General features: G+C 31.9%; 1 protein-coding gene across 1 annotated transcript; it reads right to left on the reverse strand.

Annotated features, from left to right (window-relative positions):
- Positions 1 to 8,749: 8,749 nt before the first annotated feature.
- On the reverse strand, positions 8,750 to 17,378 carry LOC113395353 (uncharacterized). The gene is made up of 5 exons (XM_026632954.2): positions 17,344 to 17,378; positions 14,792 to 15,077; positions 13,283 to 13,429; positions 11,029 to 11,127; positions 8,750 to 9,004 (listed from the first exon to the last, which is right to left on the reverse strand). Exons 2-5 carry the CDS (start codon positions 15,075 to 15,077, stop codon positions 8,847 to 8,849), a joined length of 690 nt encoding a protein of 229 aa, XP_026488739.1. The 5' UTR covers positions 17,344 to 17,378; the 3' UTR covers positions 8,750 to 8,846.
- Between the last annotated feature and the right edge of the window lie 8,745 nt (positions 17,379 to 26,123).

Raw genomic sequence — 26,123 nt, forward strand, 5'->3', positions numbered from 1 at the left:
TGAAGTTAAAGGGGCCTCGCGCGGGCCCTTTCTGTTTGTCTCTGAGAGTATCATAGTGGTTTTTTTAAATTGAGTAACGGTCATAATTGTTATAATATTAAGACGATTACAAAATAATTATAACAATATATAATCAACATAAAACGATTAGTTTATAATACTTTACACAACAATTTTATACCTCTGTGGGTATATAGAGAATATTTTTTAAAGTATCGAAGAAAAAACATTCGAAATTTTTATAAAAAAATTAGTATTTTTAAAAAATAAATGTATTTCTAGTAAAGAGTAAGCGAAATGACATATCAAGATGCCTGTCATGCATGTAATTTTCGTAAATGAATTTGCTTACAAGACAATACGAATGAAATTAGTTACTAATCATAAATATAATTATTAAATCATGTAAACAAAGTGCTGCTTTCAACAACTGTCAGCTCCTCTTGGTCACTCGCATTCGACTAAATGACTTGTGGTCAATTAACCGTAACTTAGTGCGCAAAATCTCAGTACCGCAGCGCGTTCAGTAGTATTCATATAAGTCAATGTATAAAGTACGAAAATAATGTCAAAGATGTTTCTTATGTATTTTAAGTGACCTCACATAAAATATTTAATTACATTTTTGTAAAGAACATTGTCAATCAAATGAAATATAAGGTCTTCCTTGATTTTGGGCTCCGAAAAGGGTATGACGGCCCGCCCGTATAAAAGTTTGATCTTACCCGCCTCTGCAGCAATTCATCAAAATCGTTGTAAAAGAAATGAGACAACGACAAATTGGTAACGCATTGAATCGCAGTCAGCGAATATATATTTTTCCTAATTAATAATAATATTATTTAAAGTTTTCTGTAATTAATCTTTCAATATAACTCATATTGCTCGATTAAACAAATAATTGAACCGCCCTGCCTGTATCAATTAATGGGTATGCTCTTTGCATACAGACGTTTTATTAATTAAAAAAAAATTATAACTTTACTTTTTACTGTGATAATTCGTTTTAAGATTTATCAGTAAGATTTATAAATTATTTACAATCAGTTATTATTGTAGAACTAGTTGCATTATCATTTTCAGATGATTCTGGTCGTAAAGGGTTTTAACTTTAGCATTTATGTTGATGAAACTTCTGTTAGAATCATAACACTATTGCATACTAAAAAGTAAAAAATAACTTATTTTTTTGTGGCTTTTATTTACACAGAGAGGACACAGATTAGTTAAATAATTTCTGCTATCTCCAAATATAATTGTCCCTAAATGTCATCGAATGACAGGTGAAAATTTGCAAGATGACTATCGTATTTTATTGGATTGCAATTCGGAATTAAATGCATCTCGAATGTTATCAGTTTTATATGTTTCTGCTTTTTTATTTTTAAAAATAAAATACCTTCAAGAAAAGAGCGCACACATTAAAAATAATTTAAATAATTCAAAAATTTTATATGAGATCATGACCGGTAATTTTATCGGCAACACAGTATACGACTATTGTATGATATCGATATTTATTAACTGTCTACACAGCACCGCTCTAAAGCTACCAAAATATGGTTTCGTTATAATAATACTTTACTTCTAGTATTATTATATTCTATACAAATAATGTATGTATGTGTGGGTGAGCGGCTATATTGTTCTAAGCGCCGCCGCCGGCGCCGCCTCTAATAACATTGATTATATTCTCTTTGCCACAATTATACAATAATACTTTTTGCTCTTTGCGTCAGAATGCTATGTATGTGTGGGGACTATGCTAGAGGCCTCTGAGATAATAATCGGTATATAGAGTAATTAATAGTTAAACAAGACAATGATACAGTTTTACAAAATGCTTTTAAATATTTAATTTGTCTAATTCGGAGTTTGAAATAGCAGCAGTACTCAAGTTGTTAACCACGTAAAGTCGTTGATCCTGTGCCTGAATTATTTTTGTGTCAGACTTACTATCCCATCGGATTAAGGGAGAAAATAAACAGTGTACCTGTACTTGCGCTCATACTTGATTTGTTTTACGTAGTAGAAGCTGAAATCAGTTAGAAGGATATCATGTTAATAAAAAATAAAACAATTTAATTTGTACATTTTATTAACTACTTTCACAGTAACAGCAACGACGCAACACAATATTACAGCTATAATTTTTTATTCACTACATCAATGACATTGACAATGACAATGACTAACAAAGTCAATAAATACTATTTTTACACTGAAACACTAATTTATACATTTTCCATTACATTAGAAGTTGTATATCAAGTAAAATTTAAGTGCTAAGTTTTTTTTTCTATTGCTGTACTTTGCTCGATATTTATTTATCACAAAACGAACGCTGTTATTCTGCAAATGTCACGTAGAAAATTAAAAAGTTTTTTTTACGTCACTAATTTATATAGCACTAGAAGGCGCGCTAGAAGGCTTGTTCTAGAAGGAAAATAAAAATTATGGAAAACTTTGATTATGATATACCTAATGTTTTTTTTTTACATTTTTCAAAGTTTTATTTAATGTATGTATCTGAAAATATTCTTACCATAGATAAGCTAGATATTGAAACTATCTAAGAATTTTTTTTGAACATGTACATGAGTCTGTTTTATGTACAGTCGGCATAAAAACGCATACATTTTGAGTCCACGTGTAATAATGTAAAATTATGCAGACTATACCCACATAATGCAATGTATAAAAGCACAATGTATCTATTATTATATTTATTATTTTTGACAACAAACATGACAACGACATCGTTTGCTAGAATTAGTATTTTTATGTCAAGTACATTGTTATTAATCTCAATAAACAATAATTATTTCTCTAACTTGAATCCACAAATCTAACAAATTCTAAGCCTTTTTTTCACAATTAAATTCATTCCTAATTATATGGAAATACATTTTCAAGCCTTTTAATGTAACTCTATTTTTTTTATCTAAATTTTTTGGCAACATCGAGTAACATGACAAAAGCCTTAAGGCAGCCTGCCTTACATTAGATCATAAAATTAAATGACATTAATATTATTCACTAACGATTTTATACAATGTTATCAATATTCTACTGTAAATATATATACATATACATATGTATATTGTTTAATTCTTTTCTAAATTGATATGGGTTTGATAAACGCAATGTAATTATCAACTACGGTATTAACAATTATTTATATTATTAATAATAATTTATAAATAACACTAGTGAAACATTACAACAACAAAACAAAACAGATTAAAATAAAAACGTTTTTATTCTAACATTTTAATAATTAAAACCATATTATCTATGTTTTTTAAATATATATTTGCACCGCGTGTGGCACAGATTATAACCAAAAAAAAAAAGGTTAAAGCTGTTTTGTCAAAAATTTCAGAAAAAAAACACTCTAAAGAGATATAACTATATCTAGATGCAGTTAAGCATTTGAATCAATAAGGCCTTATTTTGTAGTTTTAGTTGAGCGATAAACGCTAACGCGAGCCATTTTAGTTTCTTGTCATTAAGTGCGCTACAAGCCCTTCCAATAGCAGGAATCAAAGATAAATAAACATCTTTGACCCTGAATTGACATGACATCATTGGTCAAAAGAAGATCAAAATAGAAGAAAAAAAACTTCGACTTGAATTTCAGCGAAATTATTCTCAGTAATTTACTAAGAATATAATAGTACCTATATTAGATATATAATATATAGTTATATTAATAAAAAATGTAAGTATAAGGTATGTTTATCCTTAATCCTTCTGCCATTGGATATACATAATATACAAGACATCTTTCGACTTAGAGCGCCACATCGGTACTCTGCAAAGTTCTTACAATACATTGAGATCTAAAAATGTCTTTAAAACTGATTTGCGATATTGTAGCGTGGGTTTAAACTAATGTCCGACCGAAAGTTCGGTTTCGGTTTCGGTTGAGTTTCGGCAAAAAATGAGTTTCAGTTTAGTTTCGCTTTCGGCGGTAAACTTGCCGAAACTGTGACCGAAACCGAAACTGCGTTCGGGAGTTGCCGCGCTGTGCTCGGTCATGATCGGAGCGGTAATTGTTTAATCATGTCGTGACTTGCTTGTGTTCCCAATGCGCTTTGTTTGTTGTAAGCTGGGACTGGGATATTATAAACAATCTTATTGAGGTACTAAAGTTTTTTTATGAAGCTACACTTGATCTGTCATATGATATCGCATGCATTTCCCTTGCAATTCCTTTGATATCACTATTAAATAGAAGGCTGCAAACTAGAGACGAAAATGAAAGCGAAATAATGAAAAACATGAAAACACGGTTGCATGAATCAATGAATAGACGATTTGCATACGTCAAAGGACATCCTGTTCTAATAACCGCAACATTACTGGATCCAAGATTTAGGAGCACATACCTGAATTCTGATGAAGTTGGCATTGCCACCTTAGAAATAGAAAACCATTTGAGGATTTACACGGACGATGTTAGTTATACAATAAGTGAAAACTGACATTCTGAAAAATCACAGCCATCTTGTTCATCTAGAGTATCGTCTCCCGAAAAGGTGGAAGGGCTTTGGAACGCCCATGATATATCTACTTGTAATTTAATAGGAACCTTTGGTGTGGAGAACAGTGATTGTTTATCCCAAATTAAGACAACCATTCAAGCACACTTGTCATAACCAAAAAAAAAATTAAAACTTAAAACAGACTGATTATCATTATGTTTAGATCTCTATTTTCCCTCTAAACATGACTCCTGTAAGAAAGTTTCGGTTGCGGTTTCGGCCGAAACTGAGACCGTTGCCGAAAGTCGGTTTCGGTCGTAAAAACCAGTTTCGGTCGGACACTAGTTTAAACACAAACCGTACTGAAAATACGGGGTGCAGCGGTAATTGTGTATTGACCACAGTCATTGTAGAAATAATTACCTTTTTGTTCGTATGTAATTAAAAGTAAGCAGATGCTTTGAAATGCTATTTTAGTTAGAATTTTATAAAAACTAGCAATGTATTTACAAAATCAATAAATATATTAGGTAGTTTTTTATGCTAGAGATAAGTTTCATAATATATATAAGAAGTAATTTATTTTTAATGGAATTGTGCGTTTTGGTTTCAAATTCCGTACATAAAGCGCGCTTATAAATATTGAAAATATTACAAATTGTATTAAAAGAGACTATTTAAGTTAATACAGAGTTTAATAATAATGTTTAAAACCAAAGACATTATATATTAATAAATAAATAACTACAAATATTAAAAAAAAATGTTCTTATACAATTTTTTTACGTTTACCTTTGAAAATTAAAAAAAAATTAAATTTAAATTTTGAAGATTACGCTTATAAGAGAGAATATTCAACAATACTATGTTTATAATGAGTATTTTTATCTCCTATATTTATTTAACAATAGATATGTATGTACGTAAGAACTATATCAGCTAATATTTGTTAATTTTACATTAAAAATTTCGATGACATATCACTTGACGTAGCATGTTCGGTAGCTTAAGTAATATTCTGAAATTAGTACAAAAGAGGACATTCAGTATTTAACACCTGACCCTTTCCCCCCCACGCGTGGTACACTAGACAGACGATAGGGATGTGAACATTGTATTTGAATAATTTGGATATCAATTCGGACGACGTGTTTGTAATATATTTGCGAATTAATCAAATGTTTAATCAAGTAAAGTGACATACGACTACGCAAATATGGAATACCAAGTGAAATGTCTCCTTTAATTAGAGTATACTCGATTACTGTATTCGACGAGATCATGGACCCAATAATCCAATATTTAGACAACATATTCAACCGCTCTAGTTCTTTTCTCAGTCTAATTACTTCTTGTGTTGAATCATTAAAACAATTTTCAAATGTAGCATGTTCGTTTTTTTTTTAAGTCTTTGTCGAAGAAATCGTTTTAGTATTCGATATTCCGTTACACGTAATAAAGTCGAATACACAGAGTATCGAATAGTAGTCGAATATTTCCGTGTTTTTTATAATTAATTCTTACATAATGATAAATTTATTACATTTAACAATATATTTAACATCTAATCACTTAAGTTATTGGAAGACTTTTGTGATATTGTTTGTTGTGATATTTCTTGGTTGTTTTAACCTAATTCTTAAACTATTTAATTAATTATTATTTACAATACTTTTTAATACTAATTTCACTATTCCTAAGATTTATGTTCACCAGTAAAGCGTAATATAATATGTAAATGTGCGGATTATCGAAATTAACATTTTTAAAGTCAAATAATTAAAAAAAAATGTTGTAGCAAGTTAATTTGTATAAAATATGTTTTTTTTTTTTTCATTCGTACGATCAATCTCACAGATAAATTACATTGATGTTCATGCGTTTGCACTAATGTCGTATGCAAATCGGTGTAAGAATACATCTCCAACGCAAACTTTACTACAGTTCTTAATAATACATTAAATTTCTATTTATTTAAAATAAAAATAAAAATGTTTTTATAGAAAGTGTTTTTTTTTTTAAGAGACAATAATAGTTACATTATTACAATTGGAGTTAAGGTATCGAATCGTTGAAAGATAGATGGATCGAAATAAAAATAAATCATTATACGAGTTAAATTATGTCACTTGTCTTGAATCGTCCGGATGACCTCTAATACTGTATTTGTAGCTGGTTAGATGTATCCCATAATTATTTCCAACGGTGGCATACGATTTTATTTTTTACACTTGTCATGTTAGGTTATTTATCCAGATAGAGTGTCGCACTACAAAAGATCTAAAACAAAACGAACTTCATTATCTCGGCGTGCGTGACAGTTACGTTTGACACTTGCCAAATGTCATATTACTTCACTAGTGTGTGTGTGTAATTATGTTGATTTTTTTTTTCGGCAGATCTTCAAGGCAGGCCAAGACTTCAATTGACTGGGTTCTAAAAGATTTATATTATTCGAACCATAATCCCTGTCAATGTGAAGCGTGAATAAATCATACCGATACGCTCGCCAGCTCAAAATGTTTGTGCTGTTGTAACTTTGAGTAACGTTGGTGGCGTAATCCTAGATGACACATATGTCAATTATTATGAGCGATAATTATTGCTGTTCAATTTTAAATCTTATATCAATACGTGTAAAGTTCAATGAGATTTTATTACTTTGAGTGCTTATAATTTTAATATTGTCTTTATAACGTGTAGAAATATCGTTTTGATTTTATTTAATTACTTGCATTTGAATTAAAAAGATATTCTAAATGTGTTAAACTTACTATTTTTATACGAGAATAATTTTATAAAATAAAAAAGAATTAATTATTTGTTTTTATAATATAATATAAAAAAATATCATCAAAATAATCTCAATACGTGTTTTAAAAAAATATTTTGAGAGACAACAAACCAAATTTTTGTATTGAATAAAAAATAATAAAAATATCTTGGAAATATCATTATTTATGTAAATATGTATTTATTATATTCATCATAGTCAAAGTTATCTTTGAACGTGACATATTAGGGGTCAGTAATAAGTAATATCGATTTTTCAAAGGCGGCATTCGAGGAGTTTTTTTGTTTTGTATAAATTCTTCCATTGGATATCTGTTACTTTTTAAGTCTATGGTTTTTAATTGAAGCTGCTAAATTAGTTTTGATTCAGTGTGAAATAATGGAGCCGAGAATTAAGTAAGTGTTGTTAATATTTTTTTTTGTATATTAGGCATACACATTTTTTCCTTTTTCAAAATATATCAACTAAAAAAAAACAAATTTAATTTTTTAAATTAAATGCGCCTTTTTTGTTTATGTACATATTTACAAAGTAGAAAAACGAGTTCTATTTTTTTTAAATCGACTACTCAACGACTAATTTCACGAATATTTTAAATTGAAAAATTTAGGGAGTCAAATTAATGTGCCTTTGACCTTTAAGATGTTTTTTTTTAATGTAGTAATAGACTATGTCCGTTATTAAAAGGCCTCAGGCAGTAATTGACTGGTAGGTTAAAAAGGAAAATAAAAAAATAAAAAATAAAATAAAATGAAAATAATTTAATAGAATTGAATGTATCTAAACATACATTATATATTTAAAGGAATAACTTATGTTAGTTCCTTTCCTAATTTTAATTATATATTGTCTTTCGCACAGTTCCGCCGTATATATACAGATATAACTTATTTATATTAATAGTTAATCTATTAAGATTATGTGATCATGTCAAATATGACAAAATAATTATAACAGGAAGAATTATAATTATAGTATTATAGTAGGTGTTCTGTCTCTTTCTAACTCGTGCTTCGCTACCATGGGAAGGAAAGTATAGGATATTGTAACGAGAGAAATTATTCGACTGATCACAAAATCTTTACACTTATAATTTAAATAGCAATGTACTCACCTTATATTAAACGATTATGTTTATAGTTATATTATAAGTGGTATATTATTAAAATAAATGACTTACCTAAGCCGTCAACGAACTCTGGTCATGCAATTTTTTTTTTTAAATTATTAAATTTATAATTAATATTAAACTGTTACATATATCTTAATCTTGTAATTAATGCAATATTTTATTATGATTTCAATTTGATGAGGCTGAACATTTAATACCGTAACATACTTATTAAAACTTAAAAAAAAAAATTATAAATATAAGATACACATAATTATTTTAACTTGTAAAACTAATAATTATATAATATTTCATATTTAATTATATAATTATTAAACCATTAAAATATTGCGTTAGTCTATTTCGGGAAAATAATTTATAACAATGGTATTTTTGTAAATTTGGATTTCATATTCTTCGTTGGTCTGCTTGGTCTTTTTGGTATTTCCGTCTACTGAAAGGGGGCACGGTCGCAATTGCAAGCCGCTCCACCTTGCCCCTGTCGGCATTGGACATTACACCATGACTTCCAGCCCTCTGCTGTATTGAGGACCCTTGAGCTGGCGACTTGGATTGATGAGGGTTTTGACTCATCACAAACTGGGCATCCTGTATAATCGTTAATATTTATTATGTAATTTGGATAAGAGGAATGGTACTGGTGCGTTATTAAATGTTTAATACTGGTCAATAACTTTGTTGAAATAAAACTTATTGCTTATGACTATTTATACTAAACAGTTGTGAATTTATGGTTGATATTCGATTTTAAACTGATTCGTTGATTAAATACCTTTTACTTTTATATACGTATTTGTTTTTTTTTTTTAAATATATATAAAATATTAAATGAAAATTTAAACATCAGACAATAAAAATTTAAAATCAAATAGTTACAAAATCGTAGCACCGTAGCGAACCGTAGATGTGCTACGGAAAGTAATCATTCTACTATAAATTCGTAGACGAAATAAGTATTACATCTTTCGTATCGTAAAGCTATCGTAGAAGCTTTTCTGGTATGAAAGGAAAATCTCAAGCTCCTTATCATAGACGCAGAACCGTATATGGTACTAAAAGATGAGGCTGTTCTGACGATCCTATTTTTGGTTACACTAGTCTTATGTACGTAGTGAAAACTATACCTATATAAATAAATGTTAAGCTATTCATATTGTTATATAAAGATATATTAATCATAAATCGTTCGTTCATAAGATCAAATGCAAAATTATAAAAAAAAAACGTTAAGGAACGTATGAGTGTTAAAGGATGTTAAAACTAATGACGTAGATGATAACAGACCTTGGAAATTAAACGGAATTAAAAAGAAATATTATAAATACAATTTTTAAAACATATATAAAAGAACGAAGGTCCCGCTGAGTATTTTTTGCCGGTTCTATTTAGTATTTTTTCTGAACGGTGGTAGATTTTTTCTTAACAAGCAAGTGGCATCTAAATTGAATGAAAACTTCTGGTTTTGATTTTGAATATAGCAGAGCTATCATTTAATCGCGTGGTACCCATAAATCAGAGGTCTTTCTTCCATTGGTATAAGCAAAAGACCAAGGATTTTATGAATAATCAAATCAAGTCAAAATATACTTTATTCAAGTAGGCTAGGTAAGCACTTTTGAATCGTCATTTAACAAAGCATATTAAGTGAATTTACCAACGGTTGGCAATGTACTTTGTACCGAGAAGAACCGGCAAGAAACTCAGTAGTTACTCTTCTTCAACATCTAAAAATACAGTCATGTTAGTTAAATACAATTATATATGTCTGTTATGTCTCCTTATGTAATGAGCCGAGATGGCCCAGTGGTTAGAACGCGTGCATCTTAACCGATGATTTCGGGTTCAAACCCAGGCAGGCACCACTGAATTTTCATGTGCTTAATTTGTGTTTATAATTCATCTCGTGCTCGGCGGTGAAGGAAAACACCGTGAGGAAACCTGCATGTGTCTAATTTCAACGAAATTCGGCCACATGTGTATTCCACCAACCCGCATTGGAGCAGCGTGGTGGAATATGCTCCAAACCTTCTCCTCAACGGGAGAGGAGGCCTTAGCCCAGCAGTGGGAAATTTACAGGCTGATTATGTTATGTTATGTTATGTTATGTCTCCTGCCTGGAAGTCAACAAGCATTAGCTCCACGTTTTTTTATCATCTATATAATCTTGTATCGAATAATATGCCTTCCTTACCGATGTATTTTTTACAAATGATTTCAATTTATGAGACGGCAGAGTTAAAAATGTCTGCGGCGTATTTTACCGTTTTCAGATACGAAATTATTTCGTATTATTCAATCGTTTGTAATAGTTTAATTACGGATTTTAAAATTATTTTGAAATTGTAAAAGCTATTATATACATATAAATATATATAGTATTAGGTATAATCACAGAGAAAACAAATAGCCTTTAAATACAATATGGCACTATGCTATGGCACTATGCAAAAACAACATTAAATAATAAAAAAAAAAAATATCGTATTCGGTTAGAAGATTAAATTTTTATTTCTGATTCTTTCAGTTACGGTTACGGAGCTCCATAACATCCCTGATATAGACGCTTTGTGTGTAGTCGGAACGGATAACTAGTTGATTATAAATAAACCTACCGTACAACACATAGTTGTCTGTCGCGCAGAATGTGCCGCAAACGGAGTTCCAATCTACGGACTTGGGTGTCCTGCTTTCACAGTTGCAAAGGGGCTGACCTGTTAAATAAACGAAAATTGTGACATCGTCCTTATTAAAATACTACCACCGTTTCGAAAAGCGACCTCCAGCGAGAAGAAACGGCAAGAAACTCGCATAGTTGCTCTTTTCAAGTAAACAGATTTACAATGCTGTTATTTTACAATAATTAGTGTCCTGTGATGGAACCCGAGCCTAAATCCAGGCGTTTTTTTCTAAAAGTACTCTTTTAATGAATATAAGATTTCTTTATTAATTTAGCCTTAATAAACTTTTTAAAGGGCTAAATGATGGTATGTTGTCACCTCTGCTCATATGAGCATGGCTGTTTGTCTGCCTCATTGGTAAGGCCACAGATTCCACGGTCTTGGGTTCGAACACCAAGTCCGATAAATATTGGGTTTTTGTCGAAAATTTCCCAGTAACAACTAAGAGTCTGGAAACGGGGAGTGAGTACATACCTGTGCTTCGGAAACTACGTAATGTCGTTAGTCCTGTGCTGGAATTATTTCCAATCGTGACAGGTTTGTTGTCCCATCGAATTACGAGTGAGAAGCAGTGAATGTGAGTGAGGGAGCCGAGATGGCCCAGTTGTTAGAACGCGTGCATCTTAATCGATGATTTCGGGCTTAACCCAGGCAAACACCACTGAATTTCATGTGCTTAGTGTTTATAATTCATCTCGTGCTCAAAAACATCGCGAGGAAACCTGCATGTGTCTAATTTCAACGAAATTCTGCCACATGTATATTCCACGAAACCGCATTGGAGCAGCGTTGTGGAATATGCTCCAAACCTTCTCCTCAATGGGAGAGGAGGCCTTAGTCCAGCAGTGGGAAATTTACAGGCTGTTAATGTGGCAGTGAGCATTACCTGTGTTTGTGCACACCACATGTGCAATGTATATATCGAATTGGAAAACATTTCTGTACCTTGAAATTTGAAACAATTTCATGGTACAATTTGTTATTTCATAGAAATTGAACGATTGAAAATAGCCCTTATTAATTTAATTTCAATTACGAGAAAAAATTTAATTACTAAAAAGTCTAACCAATAATATCGTTTTTTATTTGGTGAATATTAGCTGTAATTTAACGACGACCGATGACCAGTGTCAGTTGTGTAATACTCGCCGGTTTAATTCTTATTTTCTGGAGTAATTATTGCACTTCTCCACGATCTAAACTTAATATTAAACTTAATATTTACTTCAACTAATGAAAATAAGTTCACTCTGACGAATTAACCAGCTGCGTTTGGAGAGTGTATATTAGCTTAGCTTTATCGGGTGTTTGCACAGACCCGACGGGATTAGTAAGACACCAAAAAGCAAAATACAGAGTGCTTCTTTGTAACCGGTTCTGCTCGATAGATTCTACATTTCCAATGGTAGCTTCACTTAATATAGTTTGTAAAATGTCGATTCAAAAGTGCTTGTAAAAGCCTTCTTGAAGTATACTTTGATTTGATTTCATACATCATAGATTCCGTAACAAAACAAATCAGAATGTACTTAAGTAGGCACAACAGGCAATATTAATTGGTTATTTTAGAATAATTTAAATTATAAGATACCATCGCTTCGGAATGTAGATTCTAACGAGAATTAGTTTTCAGTAAAAACTCAGTAAACTCTTTTCAGATAGTTACGTGTGTAAGTTGAATAAAAATCTTATAATTGTTTGTCATGTATGAAAAATTAAAGTTGTTTTATTTATGTAATAGGTGGCAAGCGAGCAGGAGGCTCTACTGATGGAAAGCGACTACCACCGCCCATGGACATCTGCAACACCGGGGGGCATGCAGGTGCGTTGCCGGCCTTTAACTGTATACTAACTTATATTATTTGATGTAAATCACTTGGGGATAAGACCAGCTCGAATACCTAACGTCATCATGACGTATTTTTAATTCCCTCGTGACCACTCTCCGCCGCGGATACATATATACATATATTCCTACATATATTCAAAAGTATTACTAACGAAACAATTTCATTCTTTTCATAAACAAAAAAAACAATTTCTTTAAATAAACATTTTTTATCGATATTCCACATCTGCCGTTCCTGACGCCTCAATTTTTAGGTAAGGAGTCGTTTACAGTGGGCAAAGGAACACTAACAGCTGCCTTATTTATATGTCTGGCTTTATAATTGTATTAGCTACTCACCTAGTCCATTGTCACAAAGGACAGGACACACAGCGACTCTGGGCTCGCCGTATTTCTGATTCGTTTCGTTGCTGTTAGACAAAGCAGACTTCAGACCAACTGGTACCAAGTCCAAACATGTTGAGCCACAAGTTTTGCCGCCGAGACCTGGGAAGTGTTTAGTTAATTAGTATTATGTTTAGCAGCAGTAGACCTGGACATGAATTATTGGATTTAAATGTCCTTTATTATAGTCTTAAATAAATCGAGTTCCAGGAAACCTACACGATCGGATGAAAATCTTTAATGTTATTCACTAAACCGCTTTGGATTAGTATGTTGGAATATGCTCAAAGCCTACTATAAAGGAGATTTACAGGCTGTTTACTCCACTTTTAATATTAAATCAGCCTGATTGAGTGGAAAGCGAAACAATGTAACAATTGATGTACAATTTTGAAACTGTTGTCTTTAAATATGATTTTTTTTTACTTTGTGCTGTGATTAAAATAATATGATGTGATATGAATTCGCAATCAATAACGATTTACAAGTACACGCAAAAACAAATATACGACAAATTTAATTTTTAAATCGAAATTAAGTATGTATTTATTCCATTTCAAGTTCAAACCGGACCTTACAATTACTGTTAAAATGTTTATATAATATCCTCACAATAAGACGTTATTGTGTCCACTGGTGACAGACATGAAAAATGAATCATATATTTCGCTCAGAAAGAACTACGATTCAACCAGGATTTTTTCTTCTTTATTCCAAGAAGTAAAGTTGAAATTTCATTGTCAGTACATTAACTAAGCTTAAGTTACTGGGAGCTTTTCAAAGGAAGCATTCTTAATGTGCTTTTATGAATTAAAACATATGTAAATAAACTGACGTTCAAATGGCGAAAAATCAAATTAAAAAGGCTTCAATCAAATCTTCTTAACATATATATAATTAAAACATGTTTATTTATTTTATAATTAAATTAAGATAAATATTTTATTAAGTAATTCAAAGTTAAAGATAATTTGTATAACGAATTATTTTCTAAATACGACTATGTAACGTAAAAGACTTCTCAATCTTTTTTCTATTACAATAAATATTTGTTCTTAGAATTTTTTGCAATAATCTTTCCTCATAAATATTTTTGAATTAAACATAGATAATTTTGGATCCTTTATCATTATCATTGTTATAAGGAAGTGTGTTTCAATTTAACTTTAACATAACTTAAAATACACTTTGTCAATATGTGTGTGTCCCAGTTATACATTTTGGGGAACAGAATATAATTAAAAATATCAATACTGAAAATAAACTGATAAAATTATATCCAAATTATGGATATAATTTTATTATTGCAATGTTTTTTGTTAAATCCATCGAATCTTTTGAAAAATAAATTTATTATCAAAGTAACATACCTTAACTTATTCTCCAAATCTCAAAAAAAAAATCACAAAAACACCACAGACACAAAGAAAACGAAACAAAAGAAAAAATAAAAAAAAATAAAACCTGCGCGACACAGGTCCGTGCACAAGTTGCCTCGAGCCGGTACTGAGGGCGCCCATCCCTTGTTCTCCTTCCTGAACTGCGTCAAATATATCTTATTCAGTTCCCCGCCATCATATTTCAATTGTAACACAACTTCAGGCGTATCTCGCTGTCTCTCTCTAGCATCGAGCACGCTGATTGGATCGCCGTTCGCGTCAGAGACCGCCGATTGGGCGGCTGTGACGGTACAGGGTGCTTGGAAAATTTGTAAAACGCCCAGAAGGGTGAAAACGATTTTTGCTCTCATCTAAAACAATGGTTTGATTAAAATGTTTGTTGAGTCAAACAGGGATGTTCTTTGAATGCAAAGGCGTCGATATTTTTTACTTCAACTTTGTCATTGTCATTGTCCAAGCAAAGGTCGCAGGTAAAAATATCAGAATATTAATTATCTTTAACGTGCCTGTTGTATTTGAGTTCAGAGATATGACATTCAGATGACATTTACATAAAATCTATGGTACAAACCTACTAGGGATGTTATGGATATGTTATTACGGATACGGATACCGAATATATGAATCATGTAGTATTTTACCGGTTTCAGAGAAGTTTAAAGATACGAAATATTTTCTTGTTTGCTTGATTAGAAATTTTAAAAGGAAAAATTACGAGATATCAATTTGATTTTATATGTAGACTATTATTTAGTGTTAGGTTTTAAAATACAATTAGGTACCCTTTAAGTGCAAAAGCAAAATACGAAACATGTTTTTAATCGGTTCGATTTCTTTTACGGATTGATTTTTATTTCGGATATCCGATAGTTACGTTTACGGAGCTCCATAACATCCCTGATATAAATATGTCTTCATTTTATTTATTTACTTATAATACAAAACTATATACATATCATTACGGGACATGGTTGTCCTAATTCGATATTACAGCACGTTTAACAATATTTAAAATAAGTCTCTACGTTATATAGATACGTATGTTATTATATTATTGGTTGGCAAACGGGCTTATGGTCTAACTTATGGTAAGTGGTCACCACTTACCATAAACATTGGTGCTATGAGATATTTTAACTATACCTTGTCTCGCCTATGCTTGGAGGTATATAATTATATGATTATATGCGACTCGGGTGTGTACATTACGTAAACTCCTACATACATATAAATATCATAGACTTATGTTTATTATTAAGTTAATTATTTCGGATGTTTTCGAGTTAAGCGCTTTCTGTGATTCCTACGTGACATCTATAAAATAATCTCAGAGTCATGTATGTTATGTTTCAAAAAGATTATAAATCATATGTACGTCAATGGTCCCGTGATTGAATCTTGATAATTACGATTGAGTTTATAACGTGGTAAGGTATATCTGATGTTAAGGAAAAAAAAAACCGTGAGGAAACCGTGTCGAATAAAATTGTAACACATAGTTTGGTTGTAATTTTAATTTTTAATTTATTTTCCATAGGTTCACAAATGGAAAGTCGTCTGCTCTTAGATATTAACCCCATACTCACCATAAATGATTCAGACTAACAGAGTACCACCATATTATACAAAGATACGTACTACAATAACTTTGCCATTTAACACACACAATGATTATCCACTCATAATAAATATTTGAAGCTCAAATGTAAAATAAACAATAATTGACTTTATTTATATAGCCATACAATTTAAAATCAAATACAATCTCATATCTAAAAAGGTTCTATAGACAGAGATGGTGTTAGAAAGAGATAGACTAACCGGTATTGATCGAAGGCTTTGATACATAAGGCTTATGTGTTCGTGGAGTGAGGTACATAAGAGGTTTATTCGTTATGTACTAGAATAGTTAGGAACGGCACGCCCGTTTCGTTAAAATATTTATCTAGAACAATACTTGATAGGCTTTTGATGTTTTGGGAGACTTTGTATTTCGTAAATATGTATTTATAATTAGAGGCGTGATGACGCAGTGGTTTCAGGAGGTAAATCTTAACTGTTGATTCTATTATTTTAAATTTCCTACTGCTGGGCTAAAGCCTACTCTACCTTTGAGGAGAAGGTGTGGAGCATATTGGAGTTACTTGAAGATTGTAATTAAAACTATATACATATATATGTATATTTTATAAAATATATTTCATCCCCTATGATGACTATGTTCTTCCTAGGAGGTCGAACTTGCTGCATATTCAGTTTCATCAAATTCGGTTCAGTGCTTTGGCTATGAAAGCGTAACGGACAGATAGTATTACAGACAGAGTTACTTTTGCATTTGTTATATTAGAATAGACAGGAAAAAGTTCGTAAGGATACAATGTAAAATTTTTGAATATGCATGTGTTAATTTCGAAAAATAAACCACCAATCATTATAAAACCATAAGATTCGATTTTTTTGCGGACAAAAAATGGTCTAACAAAACGTTCCTTAAAAACGCTCGCTTAAATGTAAAGATATATCAAAGTTTTATACTTCAAAAAGCACTGTAATAAAACCCGTAAAACATATATAATATAATATTTCTATTGAATAATAATATAACATAATTCTCACATTCAGAAGCGATGTTTTCCGACGACACGAAGTGACTTAATAATTCCAGTATGTTTCATAACAGATTGCTTTTGTAATTGATAACACGTACAGATTAAAACAACACAGAGCTTGCGACTTAAATCAGTCTAAATACACCAAAAATATACACATTTTATGCCGTCCTAATTTTGTACGAGAACTATTTTGAAGCTTCAAAGAACAAAGAGTTTAATACAAAGTTACACCTGACATTACTCTAAATTAAATAAATCTGCTGGAACAATATATGTAGAGGGTGGAATTCGATCATTCTTTGTGTTAGGGCTTTTGTTCAAGGCACAAGTAATTAAAGGCAGCAGGGATGTAACACATCCTAAGGTTGGTGGCACATTTATTTATTTATTAGGTCCGCTAGCGATTTTTACATTTGTCATTCTTACATAAATACACAATTAGGTATATACATCCACAGATTATGTAAAATCATTTAAAAGCAAACACTACATGCTAATTAAACTATTAATTACAATTGCTTGCTACAACAACAAAAGTGAAAAAAAAAAACTAAAAATGAGCAAAAGAGAAAAATTAAAAAAAAATTATTAAAACGTTTGTACACATATTTCGGCTTAAACATTACTCTGGTATATAAACATATGTTTAGACTAGTAAAAGTTAACGAAATTTAATAATAATATAATTACTAAAATATAATCATAAGTGTATTTTATTAATAATTCATTTAATCTTAATTTAATTTTCTTTCTTAATTTAATTTAAGCTTTCACTCAGAAGTTCGATTATTTAGTTTTCTACTTCACTTTTTTATTTAATAACTTGACGAGAGCACTGACACCCGACTTGCTTACACGATGCGCGTGCGCGAATCGAATCGTGCCAATATCCAAAAAAATAAAGTGTCAATTATTGTAATCAGTATATATCATGAGTTTAAAAATGGTTGTTTACTAAAGAAAGTTGAAAATAATAATTAATTTATTCAAAAATCCATAAATAAAAATGCATTCTTTTAAACATTTGCCTACTGTATGTGGATTATATGTGCCACAGATTACAATACAGGCAAGTGACGTCACCGACTCCATTGCAGCGCCATATTGTCAAAGTAGCGTTTTCGCGCGCTATTTAAATATGGAATTTTTAATTTGATATTTTTTAGCAAATATTTACAAGAATAAAAAAAAAAACAACTTTTACTGGGTTCCTTATCCTCTACTAAATAATATAAAATGGATTTTAAAACCCAGTCCAATATCCTATTATTATGTAATAATAATTAATGATAATTAAAGGCACCGAGGTGATAACATCCCAAGGTTGATGTATCAGTGTCCATGGGCGCTGATAAACGCTTACCGTCTGATGGCTCATCTTCCAGTCCGGCTAATTAGTATAAATAAAAATTATACTATTAATAATAATAATCATTTATTTCAGACCATAATTTACATAGATCCATATAGTGTTAGTAAAAATAAATTAATTAATCTTAATACCTAAATTGGTTAGTAAGTTCACAAAAGCAATTTTACTTAATTATTTATGTATGACAAAATTTTTTTTTTTTTTAAAACTATTTTTAAACTATTCTACTGGACTACGTGAAGTCGTATCCAGTGAGCTAGTATTGGTGAATCCCAGCGGTCCGACAATGCACGCAAGATGGTGTTGGGACTGTCCCGTACTCGTCGAAGTAAGGACGCGCATCGTTTGCGCATGATGGAAGCAAAACCATCTGTGTGAGCCTCTGCAAACATAGCAGAGGCGCTGCAGTATCGCGGCAGCCCCATCAACATCCTGAACGCATTGTTGTATTGCACGCGTAAGTCACCGTATGCCCTCCGAGTATAGTTCACCCACAGACTGCACGCATAGAAAGATTGACAATATGCGTTAAAGAGCGTAGTTTTTACTTGTTTTGTACATTTTGCAAATCTGCGGATCAACATATTGCAACGAACAGACAGCGACCTCCGTTCTCTCTCTATATCAACATTATCTTTCAAATCTTCCGTAATCCAGTGACCCAAGTACTTAATACGGTCAACCTTTTTTAGTGATGTACCACAAAGTGTAATATTTGGTACATGATTGTAACGCTTGTGATCCGGTTTAAATATCATAAACTCACTTTTCGTTGGATTGTATCTTAGTCCATGAGTCACTGCATAACTTTCACATATACTAAGAAGTCTTTTCATTGCACTAATAATTAATATACTAAACATTACTCTGTGGCAGAACGTGTCCTGCATGATTACTGATAAGCTTCTATTGACAGAGCTTTTTACTGAAATAAGCTTTTAAGATTCGTTATCAGATAATCCAAATTTTGACCTTGATTTAGGAAGGAGTGTTTATATGTAGAAGTAATATTTTGTACGAATCGACTTCTATTTGATGTATAATGTAATATCAAAGCAAAGAAGCTGAACACATACATATCAATAAAACATATAATAGAAGATACAGCACCTTTCGGATAAGGTTTTAGTATATAATCCGTACTAATATTATAAATGTGAAAGTATCTAATTATGCTTTCACGACAAAATCACTGAACGGAATTCGATAAAATTGATCTCCAAGGACAGACAAAGGCTACTTTATTATACCTAACACCTGACGACCCATAAAACGCATGCGTCACAATTTAACGCGCTTTAAATTTCGACTGTTGACATGACAGGCGTGAATTGCACGGTCGTTTCTGTATAAAATTTATATATATTTTAATATTTTTTGTGAATATCTGTTTATTCACGAACGTTGGAATATCGGCTTGCATTAGTATGAGTGACGGTCGTGCTTACACGATGTCTTAGTGTGCGTGAGTAGAGACAGCAAAAAAATTACAAATTCTTTTTATTAAATAAATACATATGATAGATAGATATTTATTTTCATACATACATATAAGCTGTATATCATATTGATTACGCACTTCAACTATACCCTGTACAAGTTAGCTTGATCTTTTTGACAGATGTATTTTTTTCTGATCGACATAACTTTGCAATGACATAATATTTTCTTAATTTAATGATTTTAAAAATTGTAAAAATATGAAATAACATAAGTATAACACAAAAGTCCCTAAAGATTCAAGCGTTATCCGAAAATTTTAAGACTATACATTGCTCCAAAGTAAATTTTAAATAGGAACACTGAAAATAATAGACGCTTGTACAATGTTACATCGGTCGGATGGATGGGACGGGACACGAAGCAGTAACTGTTACAAATATCGATTACAAAATAACATTTTTAAAGATCATTGTTAAGTTATTGTTACGAACGGGGTTCCTTTTGGTTGGGGTCTCTTTAGCTGGTATAATCTCTCTCTTTTTTGAAAAATAAGCTAAAAAAATAATTGAATTCTAATTTGAATTACGCAATAATTTTTATCTAGTGCAATAAAGAATTTCACACATAATACACCAACACAATCTCGTCACAGTTACAAGTATTTTAAAACGTTATTTTTTTGACTACTAGATATTTTTTTTTTCCCATCACTGCCTGTCAAAAAGATCAAGCTAACTTGTACACTTGAACCTGCCTTACTATTGGAATGCTAAGTTGCAAGATGGTGGTCTGTATGTATGGAAGTAACATGCTCGATTTATCGCGAGATCAACACATGACTTATACAAATGAACGAGATTTAGTCCAGTCGAAATTCAACCATAATCAACATTGAAAATATGTATTTGCCATTATCGATTTTGTTTTCGTTTTTTTTTTTTTATGATTTATAAAACTGACACGGACTGCTGGTCAAAAGATACTAAACAAAAAAAGAATATCGTTGAAAAAACAAAGTAGAAGAAGATATTAAACATTTTTTTCTTTGTCTATTTAAGTCACCCAACGCTGGGCTAAGACCTCCTCCCCTTTTCGAGGAGGAGGGTTGGAGCTTTCTTCACCACATTACTCCAATCCGGTTTGCTGATACACGTGGAATCTCACCCCCACAGATTTCCTCACGATGTTTTACTTCACTGTCGATTATGAGATGAATTATAAACACAAATTAGGTACATGATAATTGAATGGTGCTTGATGTTTGAACTTAGAACCATCAGTTAAGATTCACATCTAACCGCTGGGCCATGATGGATCCTGTCCATTTATACGTGGGTAATTTAAATAAAAGCGAAGTACAAAATCGCTTCATTAAATGTCAAATGCACTCTTTTCAGTTAGAGCTATCGACCGCTCTCTTAGCGATAAGGCCGCGTCTTGTATAACTTATTCCACCAAAAACATTTTCATGTAAAATATTCCCAAGACCATATGACTCGCAATGTCAAAAAGTTATCAGATCTCATGTAGAGCCAAGCTTCCAACTCTACACGCCCTAACTCTTCTCATATTCTGTACCGACAAAGACAAACAAACCTGTAAATTACCTGAGTGTCTGAGGGAGAGGGATGAGGAACTTCTGGCTCTATCCTTACTTATTTTAATATGATAAAGGTGAAAGTTTGTATGTATGGATGGTTGTTACTTCACGCAAAAACTACTGAATAGATTTCAATGAATCTTTTCGATATATTTTGGGCAATTGGGCCACCTGATGGTAAGTGGTCACCGCCGCCCATAGACATAGACGCTGTAAGAAATAATAACCATTCCCCATATATTAAACCAATGCGCCACCAACCTTGGGAGCTAGGATGCCCCTTGTGCCTGTAGTTACACTGGCCCAATCACCCTTCAAGCTGGAATACAAGAATACCGAGTACTGCTTCTTGGCGGCAGAATATCTGATGATGGGGTACCTAGCTATGCTACTAACAATGCTGTTTGCCGGTAGAATATCAAATAATATTGCTTATACATCAGAATAACCAATAGGCTATAATTTATAAAGATATTTTGAGACTAATACACCAATGACATCCGACCCTTATAAGCCGAAGCTACACGTGAAATCTAGTATCCAATAAACGTATCTTGCAGTTAGCAACATTTGCAGTTAGCAGCATTATGTCTGAAGTAGATACAGACTTCGACAACAATGTCACGAATTTGATGGATTATTGTAAACGTCATGTTATCTGATCAAGGAAATGCACTTATTTATCAGTACAATCTTTATATCTTATCTATTAACAATAAAAATGTTCAGATCTAAACGAATTTAATAAAAAACCGTGACTTTATTGTTATTTTACATAGTTCTAAAATAAAAGTGGCCTAAGTTACTTATTACATCAGCTATCTGCCAGTGAAAGTCCCGTCAAAATCGGTCTAGGCGTTCCAGAGATTAGCCGGAATAAACAGACAGACAGAGAAAAATTGTAAAAAAATAATTTAGGTATATGTACCGTGTATACATACATATGCATTTAGTAAAACGCGCTTATTTTAATATTACAAACAGACACTCCGATTTTATTATATGTATAGATTTACTAGACTATTCGGATGAATGACAATTGTTTTGGAGTAATATTTCGTACTCCTTTAAATATTCTAAGGATTTTATGGAGTTCCGTAACCGTAAGTTAAGCTATCGGATATTTGAAATAAAAATCTATCCGAAACCGCAATAGGATCCGATCAAAATTGTATTTTTTTATAATTTTGTTGCCTATAGACATTGGCGCTGTAAGAAATATTAACCATTCCATACATCGGCAATGCATCACCAACCTTGGGAACTAAGATGTTATGTCCCTTGTGCCTGTAGTTACACTGGCTCACACACCCTTCAAAGCGGAACACATCAGTAGAATATCTGATTAGCGGGTTACCTACCCAGACGGGCATGCCCAAAACCTACCACCACAGATGCTCTTTTCCAACAATTCAATTAAATCAGTTCACGATTTTATCTCATTAGTTGGAAATTGTAATTACTTTGCGATATACGTTAACTTATTTAACTGACAAAACGATGTTAAGTGAAGCTACTACCGGTTCCGATAATTGCATTTGTAACAGCCTGAAGATCGTATAATTACCAAGTTATCATCTAAAGATAGATTAATTTTAGATTGTCCCATAAAATAACTAACCTTGTGACGTCGAGTAACCATAATTAAAGCTTGCTTCTTCTTGGTACCTTGGCTTGAGAACCGATCGTCAATATTTAAATTGATTTCTTAAAGAAGTCTAATTGCGAGCGAAACCTTGGCTCAGTGCTTGTAACTTAATTAAATTTTGAGCCGTTACCTAAAACTAAACTCTCGTCAGTGTTCAGTTTTAAAAAAATCTTTAGGATTTGTAAAATACACATATTAAGTTATCATTTAAACAAACAATACTGTATGTATTTGGTCATTAGTATGATAAAACTCTTTATATAACTTTCATACGGTACGACATGCTATGTGAGACGGTCGCCTCGTAGGGCGTGGCTCCGCCCACTGACGTCACACGCCCAGGTCATTGGGGTGGCAGGGTGGCCGGGTGGTTGTGTAGGTGGTGAGTGGGTTTAAGTACGTCGTGATTTTTTATATTCTTCGTACGCTATCGACCGATACCAGCTCGACTCGACATATTATAGATATATGTATGTCGATACGTTTTATTGTTAATTCAAAACATACAACATATAATTTTATAATAATATATTTCATAGCTTTGTACTATGACCGATGAAAAAAGTAATTATTGGTTTTTTTTTTTCGGTAACATAGCGAAAACGCTGGTAATTTTACATACATACTAATAACATTGTTTTTCTTGCCTGGCTACACAGCCAGAACTACTGAATCTCGATAGCTGAAATTTGGAACATGAATGTTGTTTGTAATTTGTCACGGAAGCTTAAACTTTAAGAAACGGTAATGGGAGTTGTTACTTTCACCTTATGGAGTCCGGACAGGCAGCTGTGGTCTTTGGAATTCTCAATTCATTTTCTCGAAATCCAGATAAAGTATTGTAAGAATGAAATATGCTGCTTTAAATAAATGAATGAGATAAAAAAGGTATGAAACTAAGCCGTTACCGCCGTTACGAGTATACTCAATGAAATTGTAAAGAATGCTTACCTAACGCTCTGGTTAGCAATTTTCCACGATCCAAAAAACAACTTCCGTAGCTTGGGGTGACATTTATTACCACTTCGTGGTAATTACTAATATAAAAAAAATCCAAAAATGTCAACATTATAATTACTGATATAATTCAAACCAAACAGTAACATTTTTAAAATTTTTGCTGTGTACCGGTTTTGAGGGTGAGCGATCCAGTGTAACTACAGGCACAAGAGACATAACATCTTAGTTTCTTGGTTCCTTAGCACAAGGTGGCCTATTTACCCGTCCGTCTAACTATATCATAAAAACAAAAAAAAAAAATCCACTGGTAGAAAGCAACATTGTTCCTTAGGGTACAAATTATAATAATATCAAATCATTTCCTTATTAATAAATTGAACCGGGGCGGGTCGCTTGTTAACAAACACTTTCATTTGAACTCGCAGTCATCAGTAAAGATTCACGTATACTAGTCACTGGACTCGACACTTGAGATTTACAAACAGCAAGCACGCGAACAAACAATGATTAGGCTCAGCCCGTCTTTGTACCCGTGACCTTCATCTGAAGTCCACTTCATTACATAATATATTATCCGTATCAAATAAGGCATTGTGTTATCCAGAGATAAAACAACGGATAACAGAACTGTGAGATGCAGATAGTTCAACGGTAGCTAGTGTGGAAGTCGTAGGTTCGATTCTAACTTCTTGTGCTAACTTCAAGAAAAAGTTTTAGTCGTATTCGACTAATTTATGAATATTTGTGTTGCAACGAGGACTTTTTTTTTAAATTTTAAAATAGGTAGGTTTTTGTATGTATTTAAATTTTATTTTTAATTTTATCAATCGTACGTTTTTTTTTCCTTATTTTCGTCATAAACAACAACGTATTTGAATTCCTGGCCAGATTTAAAAATTCTTGGGATTTCATTATCCGCCAAATACAATTTTTTCATTCAAATAATATCTTTTATTATATTAATTATTAATCTGTTGACATTTAAAAAAGGAATACAACTTTACAATTACTATAAAAACAAAATTAAAATAAACCTACTTTATTCAAGGAGAGTTTTACAAGCACTTTCAAATCATTTAGTCATTTTCCAGAACTTTATTAAACGTAAAGCCACCACCGGTTCGGAATGTAGATTCTACCCAGACACCCGGTAGAAACTGAATCGTTATACTATTATGATAGCCGATATCTTTTTCCTACCAAATTTATCAATTACAAGTTGCAAATTACATTAATAACATTAACAGCCTGTAAATTTCCCACTGCTGGGCTAAGGCCTCCTCTCCCTTTGAGGAGAAAGTATGGAGCATATTCCACCACGCTGCTCCAATGCGGGTTGGTGGAATACACATGTGGCAGAATTTCGTTGAAATTAGACACATGCAGGTTTCCTCACGATGTTTTCCTTCACCGCCGAGCACGAGATGAATTATAAACATAAATTAAGCACATGAAAATTCAGTGGTGCCTTGAACCCGAAATCATCGGTTAAGATGCACGCGTTCTAACCACTGGGCCATCTATAAACAATTCCGTGAACCTTACTTGATAAGAACTGGTTGTTTTTTTTTAAATCAGATTTAGTTATTTATATTTTTTCAACAACAAAAATTTGCCAAGAGGTGATCGTTTCGTTCCTAATAACTGTCTGTCATATGTCATATGGTTCACCCGACATTATTTTTCATTATTTTTATTCTGATCACCATAATAATATAAGTCATTTTAATAACATCCCACAGCATAATTTTTAATCCTGTA

This window comes from Vanessa tameamea, chromosome 28, assembly GCF_037043105.1.
Source record: "Vanessa tameamea isolate UH-Manoa-2023 chromosome 28, ilVanTame1 primary haplotype, whole genome shotgun sequence".
NCBI lineage: Eukaryota > Metazoa > Arthropoda > Insecta > Lepidoptera > Nymphalidae > Vanessa > Vanessa tameamea.

Bases quoted from the DNA above. Each gene is read 5' to 3' on its own strand.
- LOC113395353 (XM_026632954.2), bottom strand. From the start codon at position 15,077: ATGAGAGCAAAAATCGTTTTCACCCTTCTGGGCGTTTTACAAATTTTC. The intron at 11,128-13,282 runs GTGAGTAGCTAA...TTTATTTAACAG, and splicing joins CCTTTGTGACAATGGACTAG to GTCAGCCCCTTTGCAACTGT. The intron at 9,005-11,028 runs GTAGGTTTATTT...ACGATTATACAG, and splicing joins AGACAACTATGTGTTGTACG to GATGCCCAGTTTGTGATGAG.